Below are 22974 nucleotides of genomic sequence, written 5' to 3' on the forward strand. Positions count from 1 at the left end.
AATCCCATTGCAGAGATGGGGCACCTAAGCTAGAAAGAGGCTTAATGGCTGGTATAACCTGAAAACATGGAGCTGGAGTTAAAAAAAAAAAAAAAAAAAAGGCTCCAAGTTTTTGTCTCTGTCTTATTGCATTTGCAGTATAGAAGTGCTTTCCAAACCAGGATCCTGAGTTCTGCAAATTGATTCAAGTTTTTTTTTTTTTTTTAAATTATTAGCACCTTTAATTATTATTTATTTATTTATTTATTTAGCTGTGTTGGGTCTTCGTTTCTGTGCGAGGGCTTCCTCTAGTTGCGGCAAGCGGGGGCCACTCTTCATTGCGGTGCGCGGGCCTCTCACTATCGTGGCCTCTCTTGTTGCGGAGCACAGGCTCCAGACGCGCAGGCTCAGTAGTTGTGGCTCACGGGCCTAGTTGCTCCGCGGCATGTGGGATCTTCCCAGACCAGGGCTCAAACCCGTGTTCCCTACATTAGCAGGCAGATTCTCAACCACTGCGCCACCAGGGAAGCCCTGATTCAAGTTTTATGTTCAAAGTATATCTTAATTATGTTGCAAACTGTAATAAAAATACTTTCTAATATGTTATATACAGCTTTTCACAGTTTGCTTGTGCTTCCCAGTTAATTAGTGGTCAGGGAATCTTGGAGTAAATGTTTCCTTCTTGGATGATTTGAAGGATGTTCTAAAATTGCAGTGTAAGTAGAATACAAGTTGTTACCTTTTGCAACTATTTAGTCTGGGTGAGAAGGCATGATTTTTGATACTGTGTAACTCGTGTTGAGAACTGTCAAGAGGCTTGAGATTTTATCTTACTTGCAAGCTAACAGGTTTGCCTCCCACCATTTCATGGATGCAGGTAGGAGACCCCCGGGTTGGGGGACACAGGACAATTCGTTGCTCTCGGCAGCAGCAGTAGCCATAGTATCATCATTTTCTTGACAGTTCCTCCAGGGCTTAGTTCCCAAAGAACGGAACAATGAAGGAGCAGATGACACCTGCCAGGGTTGGGTTACAGAAGAGGAACCCCAGGCTCGAGGAACCTTTTGTAATGGTCTTCAAGCAAACCTGCTTTCTGACCCAGAAGGAGAAATTATCTTTATCTTCCAGGTCTGTTCGTTATGCAGACATTCTTGAAAAGATGGTGTAGAGGAGTTGAGGGGACAGTGGAGGAGGCCTGAAGATGCTGATGATATTGATGAAAGGAGCAACCACAGGACATTATTGATGCTTATTAGATACCATGCCCTTTACATGTGTTTTCTTATTAAAGCCTCATTCTACACCAATGAGATAAAAAAATGTGATTCTCCCTTTGGCAAATAAGGAAATCGAGGCTAGAGTGGTAAACGAACTTGCCTACCTTCACATAGCCAGAAATCAGCAGTGGGGTGTTGGGGGAGCATTTCAAACCCTGGTCTCCAGCTCCAGAGCGCATGAGCCCACGTGTAACTATTTTTAAGTCTGCAGCTTCTAATTCACAAAGTTTCTGTAGCTTCTATCCAAGGAGGCTGTAGCAGGAATGAATACCACTAAACAATAGTAAACAATATGCAGCTTATAGATTTTTAAATGGGCCTAAAAGGGAATTTGCGCTCCCAATGCAGGGGGCACGGGTTCGATCCCTGGTCAGGGAGCCAAGATCCCGCATGCCACGGGGTGTGGCCAAAAAATAAATAAATGAATAAATAAATGAACAAATAAATAAATGGACCTGAAAAAAAGTGTTCATCTCCTGGTTTCTACTAAGTCCTTGAGTCTGGTTTTGAAATCACATCATTCTTTACTGCTTCTTGGCAATGCCACGCTTTCCCACCATATAATAAATATATGGCAATAATATTAGAGCTTTGTTAACGTACAGCACAGGCAGCAGGCCAGCTGTGCTTGTCAGAAGTCGTCAGCCTTAGATTGTCATGTACAGATTTCTAGCTCTGGTTGATTATTCAGAAGTGACTTGATTTAGAGGTAGACACATGTTGTTGCTTCAACAGTAGACGTGATTCCTCGACAGGGATTCATTGCCGGTCATTTCTGCCAAGTTTTCCTAATCTTGTATACTTGCAGGGCGATGAACCAAGTCTCTGTAACATCGATTTTTGCCAATCAATGCCTGTAGTTACTTTTCAACTTGGTAGAATGGAAAAACCATTTAAGATTTCTGCGGGTGGAGAAGCGTGTGTCAGAGTTCTTCTCCTGCCACTTATCGAGACATTCAACCTATCTGAGTCTTGTTTTCATCCGTAAAATTGGAAGAACAGACATAGCTCACAAACTTGTCATGAAGACTCAATGAGATAAAGTTCAGCGGAGTCTCACCTCATACAGGACATGTTGTGTTTCTAATATGTGAGGAAAAATGCACATCGTCCAAAGTATCCTCGTGTGACCCAGGTTGCATAAAAAAAAAACACGTGCCTTTATATGCAAGAATTAGATTCTGCATGGTCAGATGCCCAGCCTGTATGCAGGACATTTCTGTTTGTCCTCCAGATCATTCTCTACCCTTTTCCAACCTGCCGTGTGCCCCAGGAGGCTGACTTACATGGCCTGAGTCAACAGGCTCCATTGCCATTGGCTGGGTCAGTGGGAGGCACTAGCAGGAAGTAGGTAGAAGGGAGGAGAGTAAGGTCAGAGTACTTATTTCTCTGCTTGCTCCCTGCTATTGAAGGCCACAGGTCCCATCAGGCAGCCGTCTTCTTAACATCTATCCCCTTTAGGCTCTGGAAACTGCCCTCTCTCCATAATCCTGAGGCCTGGAGTTGTTAATGGCCACAGACTGCTAGTCTGGACCTTTGCCGTCTCTTTTAGTTTCCCTTAACCCTGCCCATAGCTTTAGTAGTTCTTTTATGCTAGACTACCTCTTATTAGCCCATTTGTACATTTTTGTAGTTTCCTGCTAGGGGACCCTGATTGACAGAGCCTGTGAGACCCACCTGGGATCTGAAATGAGTTGTCTCCTATCTCCGTGGACAGGCATGGGGAATTGCCCACACTCTATCAATGGAAAAGTCACTTGCTCTTTCTGTTTTTTTCTGAGTGTGTACCATGCATGATGCGATGGTTGGAATTAGCACAGAGTACTCTCACTGTTGTATGAGTATGGAGTATGGTTGGATTATAATGAATTTCTTTGGCTCCCTTTCTGACCCTTATCAGCCTGAGTTCTAGCCCGGCAACCACATTTCTCCAAGGTGATTGTGCTTGATGTTTCAGTCTCTCTAGCTTGACTAGAAGCTCTTTGAGGTCTTGGACCTTGAGGTCGCACACAACTTTAGAGCCTCAATGTCCAGTACATAGCATATACCAAATAAACGTTTGTTGAAGAGATGAATAGATAAATGAACGCATGGTCATCCTTACTTAGGAAAGAAGTCAGTGGGCAGCCCCTTTCTTTCCTAACCTTGGAATGTTCAAATTGGACTAAAACCAGGAGTAGATATTTGCTATTTATTCTAAGATCACTCTATTCGTATTTACTCATTGTACGTTCTGATCACAAACATTCAAAGCTAAGAGTAATAATCATAGCCATCATTTACTGAGGACTTCTGTGCATTAGGCATCATTCTAAATATTTTCCACATATTATTTTATTTAATTCTTCCTGTACTTCTGAGAGGGAGAGATTTTCCCCATCAATTTACAGGGAAGGAAAGCAAATTTGAGGTGGGCTAAGTAACATGCTTTAAGCCTCCAGTTGAGTGAACCTGTAGAAATGGCATAATGTCTCTCTCCAGTATGCTTTGAATCCAACAACTCTAGTTCACATCAAGTGTCAGTTTATTCCATCTGGAAGAAATGAAGAGCTCAGAGTCTTTTCTAGAGGAAATGGCTCTTGTGTGTTTTTAAGTGTTGAGATTCTAGAGTGAATGGATCTAAGGTGGGTGGGGCAGGGTGAGGTGATGCCAAACATTCTGCAACAAAGGGGAAGAAGAACACACAGGGAGTAGGAGAGAAGGAAGGACCTCCTGGGAGGAGAGGCACTTATTGGAGCAAAATAAAAGTAGACCTTCTAGGAGCGATACCAGGGGAAGGCTTGACTCGTTGGGGTTTTTAAAGTTGGAGGTTATTCCTCCATTATTAGAAGCTTTGTGTGGAGGCTCCTTGGGTAGGCGGCTTTGTCTTTTAATGCAGAGATGATTCCAAGAGGTATACAGTAAGTCTCCTACATATACAAACGAGTTCTGTCCCGAGAGCACGTTCGTAAGTCCAACAAAGTTAGCCTAGGTACCCAACTAACACAATTGGTTATATAGTACTGTACTGTAATAGGTTTATAATACTTTTCACACTAATAATACATAAAAAACAAACACACACACAAAATAAAGAAAACATTTTTAATCTTATAGTACAGTACCTTGAAAAGTACTGTAGTACGGTACAACAGCTGGCATACAGGGGCTGGCATCGAGTGAACAGGCAAGAAGAGTTACTGACTGGAGGAGGGAGAGGAGGTGGGAGATGGTAGAGCTGAAGGATTGTCAGCAATAGGAGACGAAGGGCAAGCTGCAATGTCACTCACGCCTGATGTTGATGGCACACATGTTCATGTCTTTGAAAGTTTGCAGTTTGAGGGTTCGTATGCAGGGGACTTGCTGTAGTTGCTATGTTGTTTTTCTTGCTTTGTTTGCTAAATGAAAACATCCTTGCTTAATCACAGTCTCTTCACACAGAGCTGGAGAGTGTAAACAATGGCCTTGTTCTACCAAATCTACAGAAAGCATTTATTAATTTTAGAGCCCCTAACAAAAGAGTCTTTCAGACCAGAAAGAAAGAAAATCCAGATAACATTTTAAACTTTATTAAAGTTAAATATGTAGTCAGACTTTAACTATAAAGTTAAATGTATTGAAGTATAGTATATCATTATATACAGCACACATATCATAAGTGTGCAGCTCTATCAGTGTTCACAAACTGAACATACTTATGGAACAACCACCCAAATGATATTTTTTATAAAATTGTCCTCTGTATTCTACCATGATTCAATCTCCTAAATAAAATTAACTTTTGCCTCAGTGTTAGCATTCTCTATAGAGTATAAAATTTCCTTTTAAGTAATTAAACTTTGGTTTTTCTATGTTTCACCTGTCACCTCCTCTCCCCAGGTGCTTGGAATTGGTTCTTCTGGCTGGTTGGGACTATCGTCCAACCTGACAAGGATTGATAAGAGTTGATAAGGGTCAACTCTCAGGGGGGTGTGTATGTGTGTATCATTTGTTCACTGCTGCTTTGTGCCAGACAATACGCTAGATGCTTCACACAGATTACCTCTAATTTTCACAACCCCACTGAGGTAAGCATTATTACCTTCATTACATAAGAGAAGAAACTCAGAGGATCATAGAGCCCAACCCCAGCTTGGAAATCACAGTTCAGAGATTGAAACCTAGGACTCCCTCCCCTTGCCACTGTCACCCTGGAACTGTTTGTACTGATGGGAAAGAGCAGAGGAGAAGAAAATCATCCAGATCAGTCCCAGATTGCTTTTGCGTGGCACGGGGATATTGTTTTGTATTCATTATATCAATATTTCCTACCTGCGCTAGGACAGATAGATTCAAAAAGACTGTGAAGTCTCTCCTTGCCATCACATTTCACTCTTCAGACCATGCCCTTCCCTCTAGTGCATGCTAAGAGGTGGCTGAGAGGCTGTTAGCATCTCCATGAACACCAGTGGCTCCAGCTTGCTGAGTGTTTCTTTATCCCATTACTCCTAGACTGAGGTTAGTGATTGGTCCTTTGCCACCGATGACTCCCTGTCGGTTTCTAGCAGATGGGTGAAATCAGAGTGTGTGAGAGCAGTTTCAAGCTTTCAAGAAGTTTGGTAACTTTGCTTCCTCCTGGTCTTCCAGAATAGGAACTTTGACTTATTCTTTGTATTCTAGTGACCAGTGCAGGGTGGGGTATCCAGTAAGTGCTGATACATTTGTTGAGCTGAAAGAACAGTTGTCATAATGGAAAGTGAAAAGGTGACCATCACACGAAAGATCACTATGCTGTCATCTTTGTTATCTTCATTGACAATCCTGAGCTCAGAATTCATCCACTCTATCACCTATAGGATCAGAACCTTTCTGGCCTAATGGCCTCCCATTGCCCACGCTTACCTCCTTCTGCTTTGCCACCTACTCCCACCCCCACCCTCGTGCTGTTACTTAACATTGAACTGCTTGTCCTGATCTCTCCTCATTCTGTGCATCTGTACTTGCTTCTCCTTGATCCTGTATCCTCTCACTCTCTCACTGTCTCTTTTTCTTTAAATTTTTAAAAATTTTATTTTTATTTATTTATTTTTGGCTGCGTTGGGTCTTCGTTGCTGCACACGGGCATTCTCTAGTCGCATCGAGCGGGGGCTACTCTTCGTTGCAGTGTGCGGGCTTCTCATTGCAGTGGCTTCTCTTGTTGCGGAGCACAGGCTCTAGGCGCTCGGGCTTCAGTAGTTGTGGCTTGCAGGCTCTAGAGCGCAGGCTCAGTAGTTGTGGCACACGGGCTTATTTGCTCCACGGCATGTGGGATCTTCCCAGACCAGGGCTCGAACCCGTGTCCCCTGCATTGGCAGGCAGATTCTTAACCACTGCGCCACCAGGGAAGTCCCCCTCTTACTGTCTCTTAAGGTCAACTCCTGTTTCGTCAAACAGGAGTTGACCTTAAGAGACTCTGGTAGACTTGGGTATTTTCTTCCTTACTTTCCTTTCATTCTATGGTAGACTTGGGTATTTTCTTCCTTACTTTCCTTTCGTTCTATATATACTGGTAGACTTGGGTATTTTCTTCCTTACTTTCCTTTCATTCTATATATACTTATAACTCTATCGTAGCATTTATCTACTTTGCCCATAGGTGTTTTGTTTTTTTTTTTTAATATTTTATTTATTTATTTATTTGGCTGCTCCGGGTCTTGGTTGTGGCATGCGGGATCTTCGTTGCAGCATGCGGGCTCTTAGTTGCGGCATGCATGCGGGCTCTAGTTCCCTGACCAGGGATCTAACCTGGGCCCCCTGCATTGGTAGCATGGAGTCTTAACCACTGGACCACCAGGGAAGTCCCACCCATAGGTTTTTAATGTTTGCTTCCCACTGGATGGTAAGCAAGTTAAGGACAAAGTCCATGTCTTTTCATTTCTGCATCTCCTGGGATAGAGAAGATGCTCAGTAAATATTTATTGAATTAATGAATGAATAAATGAAATGTCCAAAGTAGTGATTTTTAATAGCTTTATTGAGATATAATTGGGTCAATACCATACAATTGACCCATTTAAAGTGTACAGTTTAATGCTTTTTAGTATATTCACAGACATGTGCAACCATCACCACAATTTTAGAAAATTTTTGTCACCTCCAAAAGAAACCCTGTACCTCTTAGCTATCACTCTCTATTTCTCCATTCATCCTTAAGCAATCACTAATTAACTTTCTGTCTCCATAGATTTCTCTGTTTTGAACATTTCATATGAATGGAATGATATAATTTATGGTCTTGTGTGATTGGCCTCTTTCGTTTAGTATAATGTTTTCAAGGTTTGTCCATGTTGTAGTGTGTTTCAGTACTTCATTCCTTTTTATAGCCAAATATTGCTCCATTGTATGGATATATGACATTTTCAGCTCCATCAGTTGATAGATATTTGGGTTGTTTATACTTTTTGACAACAATGTATCATGCTGCCAGGACATTTGTGTACAAGTTTTTCTGGGACATAGGTTGTCATTTCTCCTGGACATATACCTAGGAGTAGAATGGCTGGATCACATTGTAACTTTGTGTTTAATGGTTTGAGGAACTGAAAGACTATTTTCTGAATCGACTGTACCATGTTACATTCCCACCAACAAGCTTCCAGTTTCTCCACATCCTTGCCCACACTTGCTATTATCTGACTTTTTGATTTTAGCCAACTAGTAAGTGTGAAGTGGTATCTCATTGTGGTTTTGATTTGCAGTTCCTTGATGACTGATGATGCTTAGCATCTTTCCATGTGCTTATTGGCCGTTTGTATATCTTCTTTGATCTATTGAGATCATTTGTCCACTTCTAAATTGGGTTGTCTTCTTACTTAAGTGTTCTTTATATATTCCAGATGCAAATCCATTATCAGACATATGATTTGCATTTTTTCCCATTCACTGAGTTGTCTTTTCACTTTCTTGCTGGTGTCTTTGAAGCATGAAAGTTTTACATTTTAATGTAGTTTGATTCATCTATTTTTCCTTTTGTTTCTTGTGCTTTTGGTGTCATATATAGGAATCCTTTGCCAAATTCAAGGTCACGAAGATTTATCTTTATGTTTTCTTGTCAAAGTTTTATGGCTTTAGCTCTTACATTTAGGTCTTTAATATATTTTGAGTTATTTTTTTGTATAGGGTTTGAGGTAAGGGTCCAACTTCATTCTTTTACATGTGATTCTCTAATTATCCCAGAACCATTTGTTGAAAAGACTATTATTTCCCCCATTAGATGGCCTTGGCACCCTTGTTAAAATCAGTTGGCCATAGATGAATCAAAGCAGTGGTTTTTAAATCTGTTTTAAGAGAGGGAGTCTTAGGATTGTACAATGTAAGACCTTGGTTGAAAAAAAAGAGGAAAGACTGTTTCCCATTCTTTTTCATGTAACTTCCACAAATATGCAGGATAAAGTGGTCCTTCTGTCACCTAGCCTGTTAACCTGCAGAAAAGTAGTCCCTACTTGTTCAGTTTTTTATCATTTTTTCTTACCTCTTTAAAATATGTTCATTTTTTTTCCCTTGTTGGTATTATCTTTAATTTTTCTTAATTACTTCATCTTACCCCTCCTAACCTTCTTTCTTTACCTCCTTTTTTTTTTTCTTTGTTTTTGGCAGCAAATCCTTCTATTTTCTAATAATTATGGAAGCATCCAAAATAAATAATAACCATTCCCTTAAAAGGAGCCTTTATCATATGTTTGAGAACCCAGCTTCCCTTGACAGTTGTTTGAAAGGGTTCACAGAGGTTTGAATTGTTTTGAATTCAGTGTAGAAGTGCTTGGTTTCTCTCCTTCTTGTGTAATTTTATGGTTATGAAACCATAGCTGAATGTAGCCTTTTAGGACAGCCATGGCCTTGGAATCCACACTCAGCTTCTATCTAAAGCTGATTCAAGTTCAATAACAACAGCTGAAATGTTTAATACAACCACACTAAAAAGCTGAAAATGTTTAGCACAACACTAAAAACTGTGGGCAATGTGAAAATTACAACTTAGGTTCCAGCATATCAGTCTCTTCAGAGCATAAAACCAGCACTAAAAAAGTTCTTGCTTTTTTTCCAGCAAATCTAAAATAGCAAGCAAAGAGGAAGGGATTTTAACATCAAAGACAAATAACACTCTCCATTACTGTTGTTTGTGGTATTCTTAGTTTCCAGTCAGTTGATTAACAAATATTTGTTAAGCACCTAATTTATACTGCCTCCCGGGGCTGGGTTTTTACCAGCATTGAAGGCATGGTGTCTATCCTTCAGAAGCTTCTAGTTTAGCTGAAGGGGTAAAAATAGTGTGTTAAAAATTGAGAGAATATATACAAAACTGTGGTACTGGCTCAGAGTTCAAAAAAAAGGAGAGATCTGTATGAATTGCTTTTTAGTTGGGATATTTTCAAAGAGAGGTTAGTACTTTAGCCCTTCAAAGCAGAACCCCAGTATCTCACTTAGCACCTTTGTGCAAATGAGGAACAGACACCCTTTTGCCCTTTCCTTCAGGCTCCTACAGTACCTCTCCTCCACAGGGACTGCTCCTGAGGAGTGGGCACTGGATTTTAGACTTAATTTGTCGCTGAAGCGAGGTTCCCTTGTGCAGTGAACAACCTGCACCATTGTACAAGGAGTGCCTTTTTTTTTTGAAGAATAGTTTGGATTTCTCCAGGGAAGGGGAGGAGGGAGGATGTAAGGGAAGAACATGAGTCTGGAAAAAAGGTGAGACAGAGTATGTTCTGTTCAGTGTATACTATGAAGGCAAGTGAAGGAAGGTGAAAGGTATTTGTTGGTAAAGTGTAAAATGCTGTTTTTCTTCCCTTTCCCTCACCTTTTTTAATGTATAATAGTTTTACTGACAAATATTAACCAAACAGCTCTCTGTTTACTAGTTCCTAACCAAATTATTATGAAAATTGTATCAATTTATGCCTGTCACATCTATTCTATAGATAATAGCATAGTATTCAAAAATATCAATGCTCATATAAGCATTTCGCCATAATTCATACTTTCTGCCTAATCACACAAGTCAATGTTACACATTCAAACTGTATTTTGGAAGCATACATCTAAATATATAATTTATACATTGGGAGCAACTTTATTATATTGGGCATTAATATAAGCATTTTGTCAGGGACAAGTCGTCTGGTTAAACATAAACTTAACCTTAATATAACTTCTTTATTGATAACGTTTTTCCCAGTTATAAACATAGTATACTCTCTCTGGGGAATAATTTGAGTAATAGAGAATTCTATTAAGGTGAAAAGAAAAATCATTCAGAAACTGCCCACAGGGGTAAGTAACACTTTTAATATTTGGATGAATGAATTTTTAATTTTTAATGGTTATCATGTATATAATTTTATGTTGTGCTTTTCAAAATAATTTATCATTACACTAACACTTTTTTTTTTTTAAAGCTCTTTAAATTCTAAAGCATCTTTCCGGCCTAATAGCCCATGGGTCATTTTGGATCCCTCCCTAGCTTGTGCCCTTGTATACCATTCACATATGTTCCCACATTATATAGGGCCTTCTCAGTTCCTTTGAATTTTTTTTCAGTGCACAAGGAGATTGCTATCAGCTTATTTCTATTCCTGTACTGGCTCCTAAATGTAGCAGTTCCTTCTATTGTGATGCTGCCTTTCCCCTGGGTTAGAGTGAGTCTGGGAAATATGACTCAGATATATATCCAGGAAAGGTTGAACTCAGTCACATGCACAATCAAAATCTGGTGAGTACTTCCAGGAGACGAATATTGTTAATGCCTAACACCTTGTAAGGTGTGTGGCTTTATGTCATGATTATAGGCCCACACAGGACCATTTTGACTGAAGATGAATTTGTTCTATAAAAGTAAGACTTTCAGAGCATCATCCCCATTTCTCATTACTAATTAAAATGGAATTGTTATTCTTGTCTATAGAAATACACACAGAATCTTAATTCATTTTGCCATAAAGAAAGGGGTTTGATCTTATGGCTCCATCTAGAAAATTTTTATCATCATGATCATTATCATCATCATTACAGCTAAAATGTATTCAGTGTTTAAGGTGTATTCAACACCACGATTGAAGCATTTCGTGCATTATCACACTTAAACTGCACAGCAGCTCCCCAAGTAGGCACTGTCGTTATCTGCAGTTTACACTTGGGGAAGGAGAGTCATGTAGCTAACAGGTGTGCAGAGTTAGGAATTGAAGCTACATTTGTCTTTAATTTCATGCTTTTAAACAAGTATAATTCAGGGCAATTGACATTCTGTGACTTCTGAGCCTAGACAGTTTAAGAAGGCCTGGCATGGTTGATTGGTTTTTGATAAGAGTCAAAAAGATAATTCAATGGAGGATAAATAGTCTTTTCAACAAATGATGCTGGGATAACTGGGTAGCTGCATACAAGCAAACAGAGTTTGACCCTTGCCTCATGCCTTCTAGAAAATTTAACTCAAAGTGGATAATAGAGCTAAATGTGAGAACTAAAACTATGAAACTCTTAGAAGACAACATAAGAGTAAATTTTCATGGGCTTGTGTCAGGCAATGTTTCTGACATGTGACACCAAAAGCACAAGCAGCAAAAGAGAAAAATGGATAAATTGGGCTACATAAAAATTTAAAACTTTGGGGCTAGAAACAGTACCGTGAAGAAAGTGAGAAAACAGCCCATAGAATGGGAAAAAATATCTGCAAATCATATGTCTGATTAAGGACTTGCATCAAAGAATATATAAAGAACACTTAAAAGTTCAATAATAAAAAGACAAGTAATCTAGTTTTACAATGCGCAAAGGATCAGAATAGACATTTCTCCAAAGAAGATATATAAATGGACAATAAACACATAAAAACCTGCTCAGTATCATTAATCATCAGGGAAATGCAAATCAAAAACACACTCACATACCTCTTTACACCCACCAGGAGGATCCTAATAACAAAGAACAGATGACAAATGCTGGCAAGGATGTGGGGAAATTAGAACTCTCATACTGTACTGGTAGGAACGTAAAGTGGCACAGCCACTTTAGAAAACAGTCTGGCATTTTCGCAAAAGGTTAAAAAGAGTTACCATATGACCCAACAATTCTACTTCTTGGTGTATATCCAAGAGTAAAGAAAACATATGTCCACATAAAAAATTTGTATATAAATTTTCAAAGTAACATTATTCATAATAACCCAAAGGAAACAATGCAAATGCCCATCAGCTGATGATTGGATAAACCCAATGTGGAATATTCATACAGTGGAATATTATTTGACAATGAAAAGGAATGAAGTACCAATACATGCTGCAACATGATGAATGTTGAAAACATTATACTAAATGAAAGAAACCAGTCACACGGGACCACATACTGTATGACTCTATTTATATGAACTGTCTGTAAGAGGCAGATTCATAGATGTAGGAGGTAGATTAGTGTTAGCCTAGGGCAGGGGGAATGGGAAAGTGGGGGATGATTATTAATGGTACAGCATTTCCTTTGGGGTGATAAAGTATTTTAACATGGATGGTAGTGATGGTTGTACAACTCGATGTATATACCGAAAACCATTGCATTTTACATGTTAAATGGGTTAGTTGTCTGGTAAGTGGATATATATTAATAATATTGTATTATTATTATTATTAATATCTTAATATATGCTAAGAAAAGTGTAAAAAAATTCTGGCAGCATCTGCTTCTTTCCTCTTGAGCTCTGTACCTCAATGTCCAGGCTGTCTCATGGGAAGGAAAGGCTATACTGACTTAGGAGCACCGCAGGGCCAGACATCCAGCCCTGGCCCACTGTCTGCCTGCAATTGCATGAGTGATCCCAAGCAAAGTTGATGGAGGAACTGCCCAGTTGAGCCCCAGGCAACCCACAGAATACTAAGATATGATTAAATGGTGGTTGGGCTTTTTTTTTTAATTTGTTTTATTAAAGTATAGTTGATTTACAGTGTTGTGTTAGTTTCTGATGTAAAGCAAAGTGATTCAGTTATACAAACATATAATAGTTTGCATCTGCTCATCCCAAACTCCCAATCCATCCCTTCCACACAGCCTCCCCTGCCCTTGGCAACCACAAGTCTGTTCTCTATGTCTGTGAAGTCTGTTTCTGTTTTGTAAATAAGTTCATTTGTGTCATATTTTAGATTCCACATAAAAGTGATATCATAAGGTATTTGTCTTTCTCTTTCTGACTTACTTCACTTAGTATAATGATCTCTAGGTCCATCCATATTGCTGCAAATGTTATTTCATTCTTTTCTATGGCTGAGTAGTATTCCATTGCACATATATGTACCACATCTTCTTTATCCATTCATCTGTCAGTGGACATTTAGATTGTTTCCTTGTCTTGCCTATTGTAAATAGTGCTGCTAAGAACATAGGGGTGGGACTTCCCTGACGGTTTAGTGGTTAGGACTCTGTGCTTCCACTGCAGGGGGCGAGGTTCGATCCGTGGTTGGGGAACTAGGATCCCGCATGCTACGCAGTGTAGCCAAAAAAAAAAAAAAAAAATGAAAGAACATAGGGGTGCATGTATCTTTTTCAGTTATACTTTTGTTTGAATATATGCCCAGGAGTGGGATTGCTGGATCTTATGGCAACTCTCTTTTTAGTTTTTTGAGGGACCTCCGTACTGTTTTCTATACTGGCTGCACCAATTTAAATACATTCCCATAAATGGTGGTTGTTTTAAGCCACCAAGTTTTGGGGCAACTTGTTACATAGCAAGAGATCATTGGACCAAGTAGTGAGTCAAATTATTGTTTTAACACTGTGACTACATATTGATACTAAAATCAATCCCAGGCAAGCCTTTGTCCTAAGGAGAAGAATCTGGATAGGGATAGTATTATGCTTGATTTTAAGGGAAAATGAAATAAGGAAGAGCTAAGGGCTGTGGAGCATGTTTTAAATAGCTAGCTGAGCCGATCCAGGCAGGCCTGCCAACTGGTCTCTTGTCTAAAGCTCACATTGGCAACAGCAGCTAACCAGCCATTTGTCCAGAGGCCAGGAGCTACTTAGCAGGAGCTCTAGAGGGCTGGCAGGTCATTTTTCTGGTTTCAAGAAGTGACACAAACTAACCCCTATCCACTTGTCCTGCCCACACCCTGAAAGGAAAATTGCTAAGCTGGAAGCGACAGAGTGGTTTGACAACAGAAGTGAAGGCCAGGCGTTTGTGTCTGTATCTTAAATGGAGTCTCAGTAGGGCAGAAACTCTTGATTCACCTCGTCTCCACACAGGGTCATTCTAGGGGGGCCTTTTTTTTTTTTTTGGCCACCTGCAGCATGTAGGATCTTAGTTCCCTGACCAGGGATCGAACTCATGCCTCCTGCAGTGGAAACATGGAGTCCTAATCACTGGACCACCAGGGAATTCTAAGGGGGTCATTTTTGATATACTCTTGGATAATGATGTGTAGCAGGGGAATGCAGAGAAATGAGTTTCATTTATCATTCAGCAAATACTGTTCTAGGACCTACTGTACTAAGAAACAGCTGTCAACCACATAGACAGGGATCCTGGTCTCAAGAAGCTTATAGTTAAGTGAGCAGGCCATTTCCCCAGGGCTCTGAGAAGGCCTTTCAGGGACTCTGGGAGCCCTTAGAAGTGGCACGTGGTCTAGATTTGTGGGATGGGAGATTTCTTAGAGAAATAACATCTAAAACTGGAAAACTGAGGAAGCTCGTCTTCACTCTAAAATAGCTTATTTGAGGGCTTCCCTGGCAGTCCAGTGGTTAAGACTCTGCGCTTCCAATTCAGGGGGCATGGGTTCCATCCTTGGTCAGGGAACTAAGATCTCACATGCTGCTCGGAGCTACCAAAAATAATAATAATAATAAATAAATAAAATACCTTATTTGAGGGTGAAAAGAAATGAGGAAATGGTAGTATTCCTTATTTAGGCATTTTGTTTTCTAGATTCCTATCACTGATGCAGGCTCCCAGGTCTAACTCCATGTGGCTTTATTTTATACAGTTTATTTCCAGGACCTTCCGGTATTCATTCACTGTTCTTTCAGTACTTTCCAACTGATGTGACATGTTCCTCTTTGTGGGTTTCACATCTTTTTTGCCATTTCTCATTGATACGAATATATTCTAGTTATCTATTCCACAAAACAAATCACCTTAAAACTGACTAGTTTAAAACAACAGTGATATATTATTTCTCCTGATTCTGTGGCTTGCAAGGCGATTCCTATACTGGTTTCACCTGGGCTCATTCATACGGTTGCTGGAGGGTTAGCTGAGCTGGAACGTCCAAGATGGCCTCATTCTCATGTCTGAGAGTTGGTGCTGGCTGTCGCCTGGGCCTGTGGCCTCTTCACCTCCAACAGGCTACACTTGCTTCCTTACACTGCAGTCTCAGTATGGCATTCCAAGGGGGCAATGGTGGAAGTTGCAAGGCCTCCTAAAGCCTTGCCTTGGGAGTCAAATCATGTTGCCTCTGTTGCATTTGGTTGGGCAGTGCAATTCACGAAGGCAGCCCAGGTTCAAGGGAAGGGGAAATAGACTCAACCTCTTGATGGGAGAAGCAGTGAAGTCAGTTGGAAAGAAGCATGAGGGGAGCTGATGTGGCCATCATGGCACATAATCTCCTATGGAATGTCAGGATTCTGTCCCTTGTGTTGATGTATATGTGGCAGTTGTCCCTTCCATCTTCTAAGGAGGGCCTGGTCATTATTATATTAAATATAATTCTTATGGCTTATACCAACTCAGCTGCTACTAAGCCTCTGAAAGCAGCCTAGTAGCTATTTCTAAGGATGGATTAAAGTACAGAAGAGGGTTCACTTAGGAAGGGGTCTAAATAATATTTTTTTTGCAGATTCAATTTTTTTAATTGAAGTATAGTTAATTTACAGTGCTATGTTGGTTTCAAGTGTACAGCAAAGTGATTCAGTCATACATGTATATATATGTGTGTGTGTGTATATATATATACATATATGTATATATATATACACACACACACATATTCTTTTTCAGATTCTTTTCCATTATAGGTTATTACAAGATATTGAGTATAGTTCCCTAAGCTATACAATAGGTCCTTGTTGTTTACCTATTTTATATATAGTAGAGTGTATATGTTAATCCCAAATTCCTAATTTATCACTCCCCTGCCAATAAGATTTTAAAGTGAGTTCTGTTACAAGCTGAATAAGGTTTTTAATAAGTTCAGTTATATGCTAAAAGCTTTTATAAATACTCTTAGTTACTTCTTGAACTTTTGGCTAAGATCAAGTATGGTATCTGTTCTTATCAGTTTAGTGTAAATACTCTTAAATATAAAAGCATACACTTACATTCTTAGAATTTTTTAACAAAAGTTTTTAATGATAGCAATCCAGCGAAGGCAGTAGAACATGTATTATCTTCCTCATTTAATGTGAGTTTGGGGACACTTGAAGTAGTGAAAAATCATGTCATTAGTTTGTGGCAGAGTTGTGTTTGAGTCCCAGGTGTCCTGCTTCCCAAGGCTGTGCTCCCTCCGTGGCTTCCAAATAGTAGAACTCTGAAGATTCTGGGAAGAGTGGAGGTGACTCAGAGGAGTCCCCTTGTAGCTACTGGCACAAATTCAACACGCCCTGAGGAATGCACCATGATTAGTTAAGTTTAACGCTTTGTATATACATTGTCTTTTGTATTGTTAAGTTGTTTCATTCACACTCACCCTATCATTCTCACAACAGAAGGGCGAAGCTATCATTATACTCTTGAGAAAAAGGAAGGTTAAAAAAAGAAAAGTGGCTTGCTTTTCATCTCACAGCTACCAAGTGACCCATTCTGAATAAAACTTAAATCTTCAAATTCCTAGTTGAATAATCTTTCCACAGCAGGATTGGGCTCTAAGTCTGAAAGCACTGAAAATGAACATCATATGAGTGGATATTGAGGTACGCAGGTTCAATTACCCACAAATGATATGATTTATAAACATGTGTAAAGTGCTCTCATTTGTATGACCCTGAGCAAGTCTCCTCCCCGCAACACTGAATGCTGTCATTCACTTTTTCTCATTTGGATGAGAATTACATTTTTCTCATATGGATGAAGAGGGGGTTGTATCGTAATAATCTCTAAGGTTTCTTCCTGCTCTAGAATGAAATGGTACAATTTGTGTTGCATACTATTGTTAGTTTGAGAACACCTAAAGGTTTTTAAAAGAGAGAAATGAACTTTCATATAGAAGACAAGAACTCATCAGGAACAGTTCTAAAGGAAGATGATACAATGATTGTGACATTTTATGAGGTTCTGCTTTCATTGTACAAGGTTTCGTGGACAAACATGGACTCTGTCTATCCTGTTGGAGCTTATAATTGAGTAGGCAAGGTAGTCTTTAATCTGATAATTACGTAGACTGTATAGGGAGCAATGGAGATCTGATAATGATTGAAATGCAAAGGACAAGGAGTTAAGTAGGCTTGAGGAGTAGAGGAATAGTCGAGAGAAGTGAGGAGGAGTGTTCCAGGTTTGGGAATGACATATTCAAAGGCCCTGTGGTAGATGGGCATGATATGTTTGAACTGAAAGAAGCCCAGCATCTCTGGAGCACACAGCGGCCAGAGGTGAGAATGTTCCAAAGGGGGTGGGGTCAGGGTCATGCAGGCATTTTAGGCCATATAAAGGGTTTTGGCCTTTAGCCTAAAAGCAATGAGAAGCCATTAAAGTGTATCTTCAGCAGGGGCAGGACATTTTCAGGTTCAAATTTTTAAAAGATCATTTTAATTGCTGTGTCTGGGCTTGGGTGCTTGAGGTTGGGTTGAGAACAAGAGTGGATGCATAGTATAGTCCAGTTAAGAAATCAATGTAATTGTCTAGGTTAAAGGTGTTGGTATTTTGGGCCAAGGCAGTGGCAGTGCCAAAGATGGAAAGACTTAGACATATATGAGAGCTATCTGGGAGGTAAAAACCACAGTTCAGACTGATAGACTGGGTTGAGGAAGATGAAGGCATCATGGATGAAGCCTTGTTTTCAGGCTGCATGGTGGAAGCACTCACAGGCACAGGACCTCAGGTTTGGAGGGAAGAACCTGAGTTCAGTTTTGGGCTTGTTGATTTTGAGGTGTCTTTGGGATGTCCGTGTGGATACAAAGGTCTGGGGTTGGGAATAGAGCCCTGGTCTAAGGATACAAATCTGAGAATCCTTGGGGCATGGATGGTAATTGAAGCCATGGGGATATAAGAACTTGCCTGAGAGACGAGAGAAGAGAGATATTTGGGGAACTGAATCTCAAGGGATTCCAGCCTTTAAAGTCCATGGAGATGAGGAGGCGGTAACCCACAGTGGTCACTGAGAAAAGGTAGGAACAGAGGGAAACCAGTGCAGTGTGTGACGTCCTTCTAACTGAGGGGAGTGCTGAATAGCATCTGATGCTATTAGTGTCAACCACATGGGGGACCTACAAGATGTCCATCGTATATGGACACAAGGGAGAATGCTTGTGCCCCTAGTAGTAAAGGCAGAAGCTAGAGGAGTGAAGAGTGCATGGGAAGGTAGGTGTGAGACAGGATACGTGGGGCTAGGGGGGTTGTAAAGGAGTGACTTATGTAGTTGTCTTAGTTCAGGCTGCTTTAACAAAAATACTATAGACTGGATGGCTTATACGATAGACCCTCATTTCTCACAGTCTGGAGGCTGGGAAGTCCAAGATCAAGGCGCCAGCAGACCTGGTGTATGGTAAGGCACCTTAGTTTGCAGAGGTCTTCTCATTGTATTATCGTCACAAGAGAGAAAGAGGAAGCAAGTTCTCTTCTGTCCCTTCTTTTAAGGACAGTAATCTCATCATGGGTCTGTAGGGGAACAAAGTTTGCCACCCCAAAATGTCTCTTTGGTGTGTGGATTACTTCGAGCTGAAAACAGTCAAGCCCCAAAAGACTCTGGAAGAACCTTTGACCTGTGACCTAACTGCCTAAAAAAATTTAAATAGAGGACCTGTTCCAGGAAGGGAGCTATCAACATAGATAACTATAGTATGAGCTAGGTGTGTAGGCAAGGAGAAACCTGGCCAAGTCTGTTTGTTAAAATTCCCCTCTGTGTCCCATTGTCTCTGCATGATACAACAAACATTTATTTACCAAACAGTTGCCTTTACATCTCCATGTGAATTGCCTTCCTCCCCTTTGAAGTCCTGGACCACTACCCCAACATCCTCTTTTGTCTTTAGCTGAAGGTAGTATTTAAAGTGAGGGTTTTGACTCTCTGACATAAATCACAGCAAGATCCTTTTTGACCCACCTCCTAGAGAAAGGGAAATAAAAACAAAAATAAACAAATGGGACCTAATGAAACTTCAAAGCTTTTGCACAGCAAAGGAAACCTTAAGAGGAAAAGACAACCCTCAGAATGGGAGAAAATATTTGCAAACGAAGCAACTGACAAAGGATTAATCTCTGAAATTTACAAGCAGCCCATGCAGCTCAATATCAAAAAAACAAACAACCCAATGCAAAAATGGGCAGAAGACCTAAATAGACATTGCTCCAAAGAAGATATACAGATGGCCATCAAACACATGAAAGGATGCTCAACATCGCTAATCATTAGAGAAATGCAAATCAGAACTACAATGAGGTATCACCTTACACCGGTCAGAATGGCCATCATCAAAAAATCTACAAACAATAACTGCTGGAGAGGGTGTGGAGAAAAGGGAACCCTCTTGCACTGTTGGTGGGAATGTAAATTGATACAGCCACTATGGAGAACAGTATGGAGGTTCCTTAAAAAACTAAAAATAGAACTACCATACGACCCAGCAATCCCACTACTGGGCATATACCCTGAGAAAACCATAATTCAAAAAGAGTCATGTACCACAATGTTCACTGCAGCTCTATTTACAATAGCCAGGACATGGAAGCAACCTAAGTGTCCATTGACAGATGAATGGATAAAGAAGGTGTGGCACATATATACAATGGAATATTACTCAGCCATAAAAAGAAATGAAATTGAGTTATTTGTAGTGAGGTGGATGGACTTAGAGTCTGTCATACAGAGTGAAGTAAGTCAGAAAGAGAAAAACAAATACCGTATGCTAACACATATATATGGAATCTAAAAAAAACAACAACAAAAATGGTTCTGAAGAACCGAGGGGCAGGACAGGAATAAAGACGCAGATGTAGAGAATGGACTTGAGGACACGGGGAGAGGGAAGGGTAAGCTGGGAGGAAGTGAGAGAGTGGCATGGACATATATACACCACCAAATGTGAAATAGATAGCTAGTGGGAAGCAGCTGCATAGCACAGGGAGATCAGCTCAGTGCTTTGTGACCACCTAGAGGGGTGGGATAGGGAGGGTGGGAGGGAGACGCAAGAGGGAGGGGATATGGGGATATATGTATGCGTATAGCTGATTCACTTTGTTATACAGCAGAAACTAACACACCATTGTAAAGCAATTATACTCCAATAAAGATGTTAAATAAATAAATAAAGTGAGGGTTTTGGCCATTTTGGTGAGTTACTCAGTTTCCCTGGGTCTCTCCCCTGTACATGTTATTAAACTTTTGTATGATTTTCTCCTGTTAATCAGTCTTATGTCAATCTACTTCTTAGACCAGCCAGAAGAACCTAAAAGGGTAGAGGAAAACTTCTTCCTCCCCAGTAGGGCTCCACCCTCATGAAATAATCACCTCCCAAAAGCCCCGTCTCCAAATTCTATCACATTGGTCTTTAGTGTTTCAATATGTTGCAGAAAGGGGGACCCCTTCTAGGGCCCTAGAGAGCCTAATAGGTGGACCCTCTCATATCAGATGTATTTTACGTGGAAATACATTTAGAGCATATACTATGTAATTGTTGCCAATATACTGAACTCTTAAATCGGATCCTCTCATACTTCTGCTTGAGACTTCTCAGTTATTTTCCATTGCACTTAGAATAGAATCCTCAGTGGGGCCCATAAGGATCTGCTGACCTGTTCCCTACCAACCCCCCCATTATGTCAGGGCACACCTATTTCCTTTCATACCCTCACATATCCCAAGATCTTTCCCACCCCTAGTCCTTGTGTTGCAGGAAGGGACCCCTTCCAGGGCCCGAGAGTGGGCTCTTGCCTAACACTCGGAAATGAATTGTCTGAGGAGACATACGTGCTGACAAAGCAAGAGACGTTATTGGGAAGGGGTGCCCGGGCGGAGAGCAGCAGGGTAAGGGAACCCAGGAGAACTGCTGTGCCACGTGGCTCACAGTCTAGGGTTTTATGGGAATGGGGTTAGTTTCTGGGTTGTCTCTGGCCAATCATTCTGACTCAGGGTCCTTCCTGGTGGCGCTTGCATCGCTCAGCCAAGATGGATTCCAGTGAGAAGGGTTCTGGGAGGTTGGGAGGACATATGGGCTGGCGTCTCCTCTCTCCTTGAGACCTTTCCCCAATTCTTCCGGTTGGTGGTAGCTTGTTAGTTCCGCATTCCTTACCAGGACCTCCTGTTTAAGATAACTCCAGCAAGTGGCTACTATCCAGCCTGGCCAGGGTGGGTGGTTTCAATCAGTGGTTCCCCTAACAACTATGTGAATTTTGGTAAGACACAAACATTCAGTCCATAGCAAGTAGTCTTCTTATTAGCCCAATGACTTGGGAAAAGGAAAAATGCCTTTATGAAAGAAATACGAGAGTTTTTTAGAAAAGTAGGGTGGGGTTTGGTCAGGAGCTCCCTTTCAAGATGGCTAAACTGAATACAGTTTGCTAAAGCTAGAGTTTTGGATTGCTTTTTCAGTTTTTTTCTGATCACCCAGAAAAAATGCATCTTATTCACTTCTGAAGCAGATCCTTCTCTTGACAATTGCGTTTGGGGCAGCGCCTGACAGCCACATCTGTCTGTCTGACAACCTTGCGGTGATACTTCACAGAAGCCTAGGATGGGGGATGTCAAATGAGTAATTTTCCTTTTGTGTAGGTTTCTTTTTCTTTCTTTTTTTTTAAATTGAAGTATAGTTGACTTATAATATTAGTTTTAAGTATACACCATAGTGATTCCAAATTTTTATAGATTATACTCTATTTAAAGTTATTATAAAATATTGTCTATATTCCCTGTGCTGGACAATATATCCTTGTAGCTTGTTTATTTTGTACATGGTAGTTTGTACCTCTTAACCCCCAAATCTATCTTTCCCCTCCTTTCTTCCCTCTCCCCACTAGTAAGGGTAGGTTTATTTATTTATTTATTTATTTCACTTTCTTCCTCCCAGGCTGATGAGCCCTGAAAACACACTCCTGCAGCCCAGGGAAGAGGAAGGGGTCAAGTATGAGCGCACCTTCATGGCGTCTGAATTCCTGGATTGGCTGGTTCAAGAGGGTGAGGCCACCACAAGGAAGGAGGCGGAACAGCTTTGCCACCGGCTTATGGAGCACAGCATCATACAGCACGGTGAGTGTACGGGTCAGCTTTTGCTAAACCCTAAAATCTTGTGCTACGACTACAGGCTTTTATTTCTCAGTCATGGCTCTGTAAGTCAACTGTGCCTCTGCTTGGGCTCAGCTTGGCTTGTCTCCAAGCTGGGGGTCACATTCAGCTATGTGTTTCATGCCTTCTCATTCTGGGACTCAGAGTAAAGGAGCATCCACTCTCTGGACTATATTGTGTTGACAGATGAGGGCAGAAGCTAGAGAAGGCAGGCAGATTCTTGCAGTGTCTCCAAAAACTTCTGCTTGGGTGTGATTTAACATGACAGCTTCATGTCCAGCTGGCTATAGCAGGTCATCTGGTCAAGTCTGGATGGGAAGTAG

General features: G+C 40.6%; 1 protein-coding gene across 3 annotated transcripts in view; it reads left to right on the forward strand.

The window, feature by feature from the left end:
- The window catches only part of DEPTOR (DEP domain containing MTOR interacting protein), a 174106-nt gene that overhangs the window by 47422 nt on the left and 103710 nt on the right, over positions 1-22974 (forward strand). For all 3 annotated transcript variants that reach the window (XM_061171370.1, XM_061171369.1, XM_061171368.1), the window contains exon 4: positions 22437-22615. In XM_061171370.1, coding sequence (XP_061027353.1) covers positions 22437-22615 — 179 coding nt within the window. The remainder of the gene's footprint in view (positions 1-22436; positions 22616-22974) is intronic.

The sequence above is a fragment of the Eubalaena glacialis genome, chromosome 17 (genome assembly GCF_028564815.1).
Source record: "Eubalaena glacialis isolate mEubGla1 chromosome 17, mEubGla1.1.hap2.+ XY, whole genome shotgun sequence".
Lineage (NCBI taxonomy): Eukaryota > Metazoa > Chordata > Mammalia > Artiodactyla > Balaenidae > Eubalaena > Eubalaena glacialis.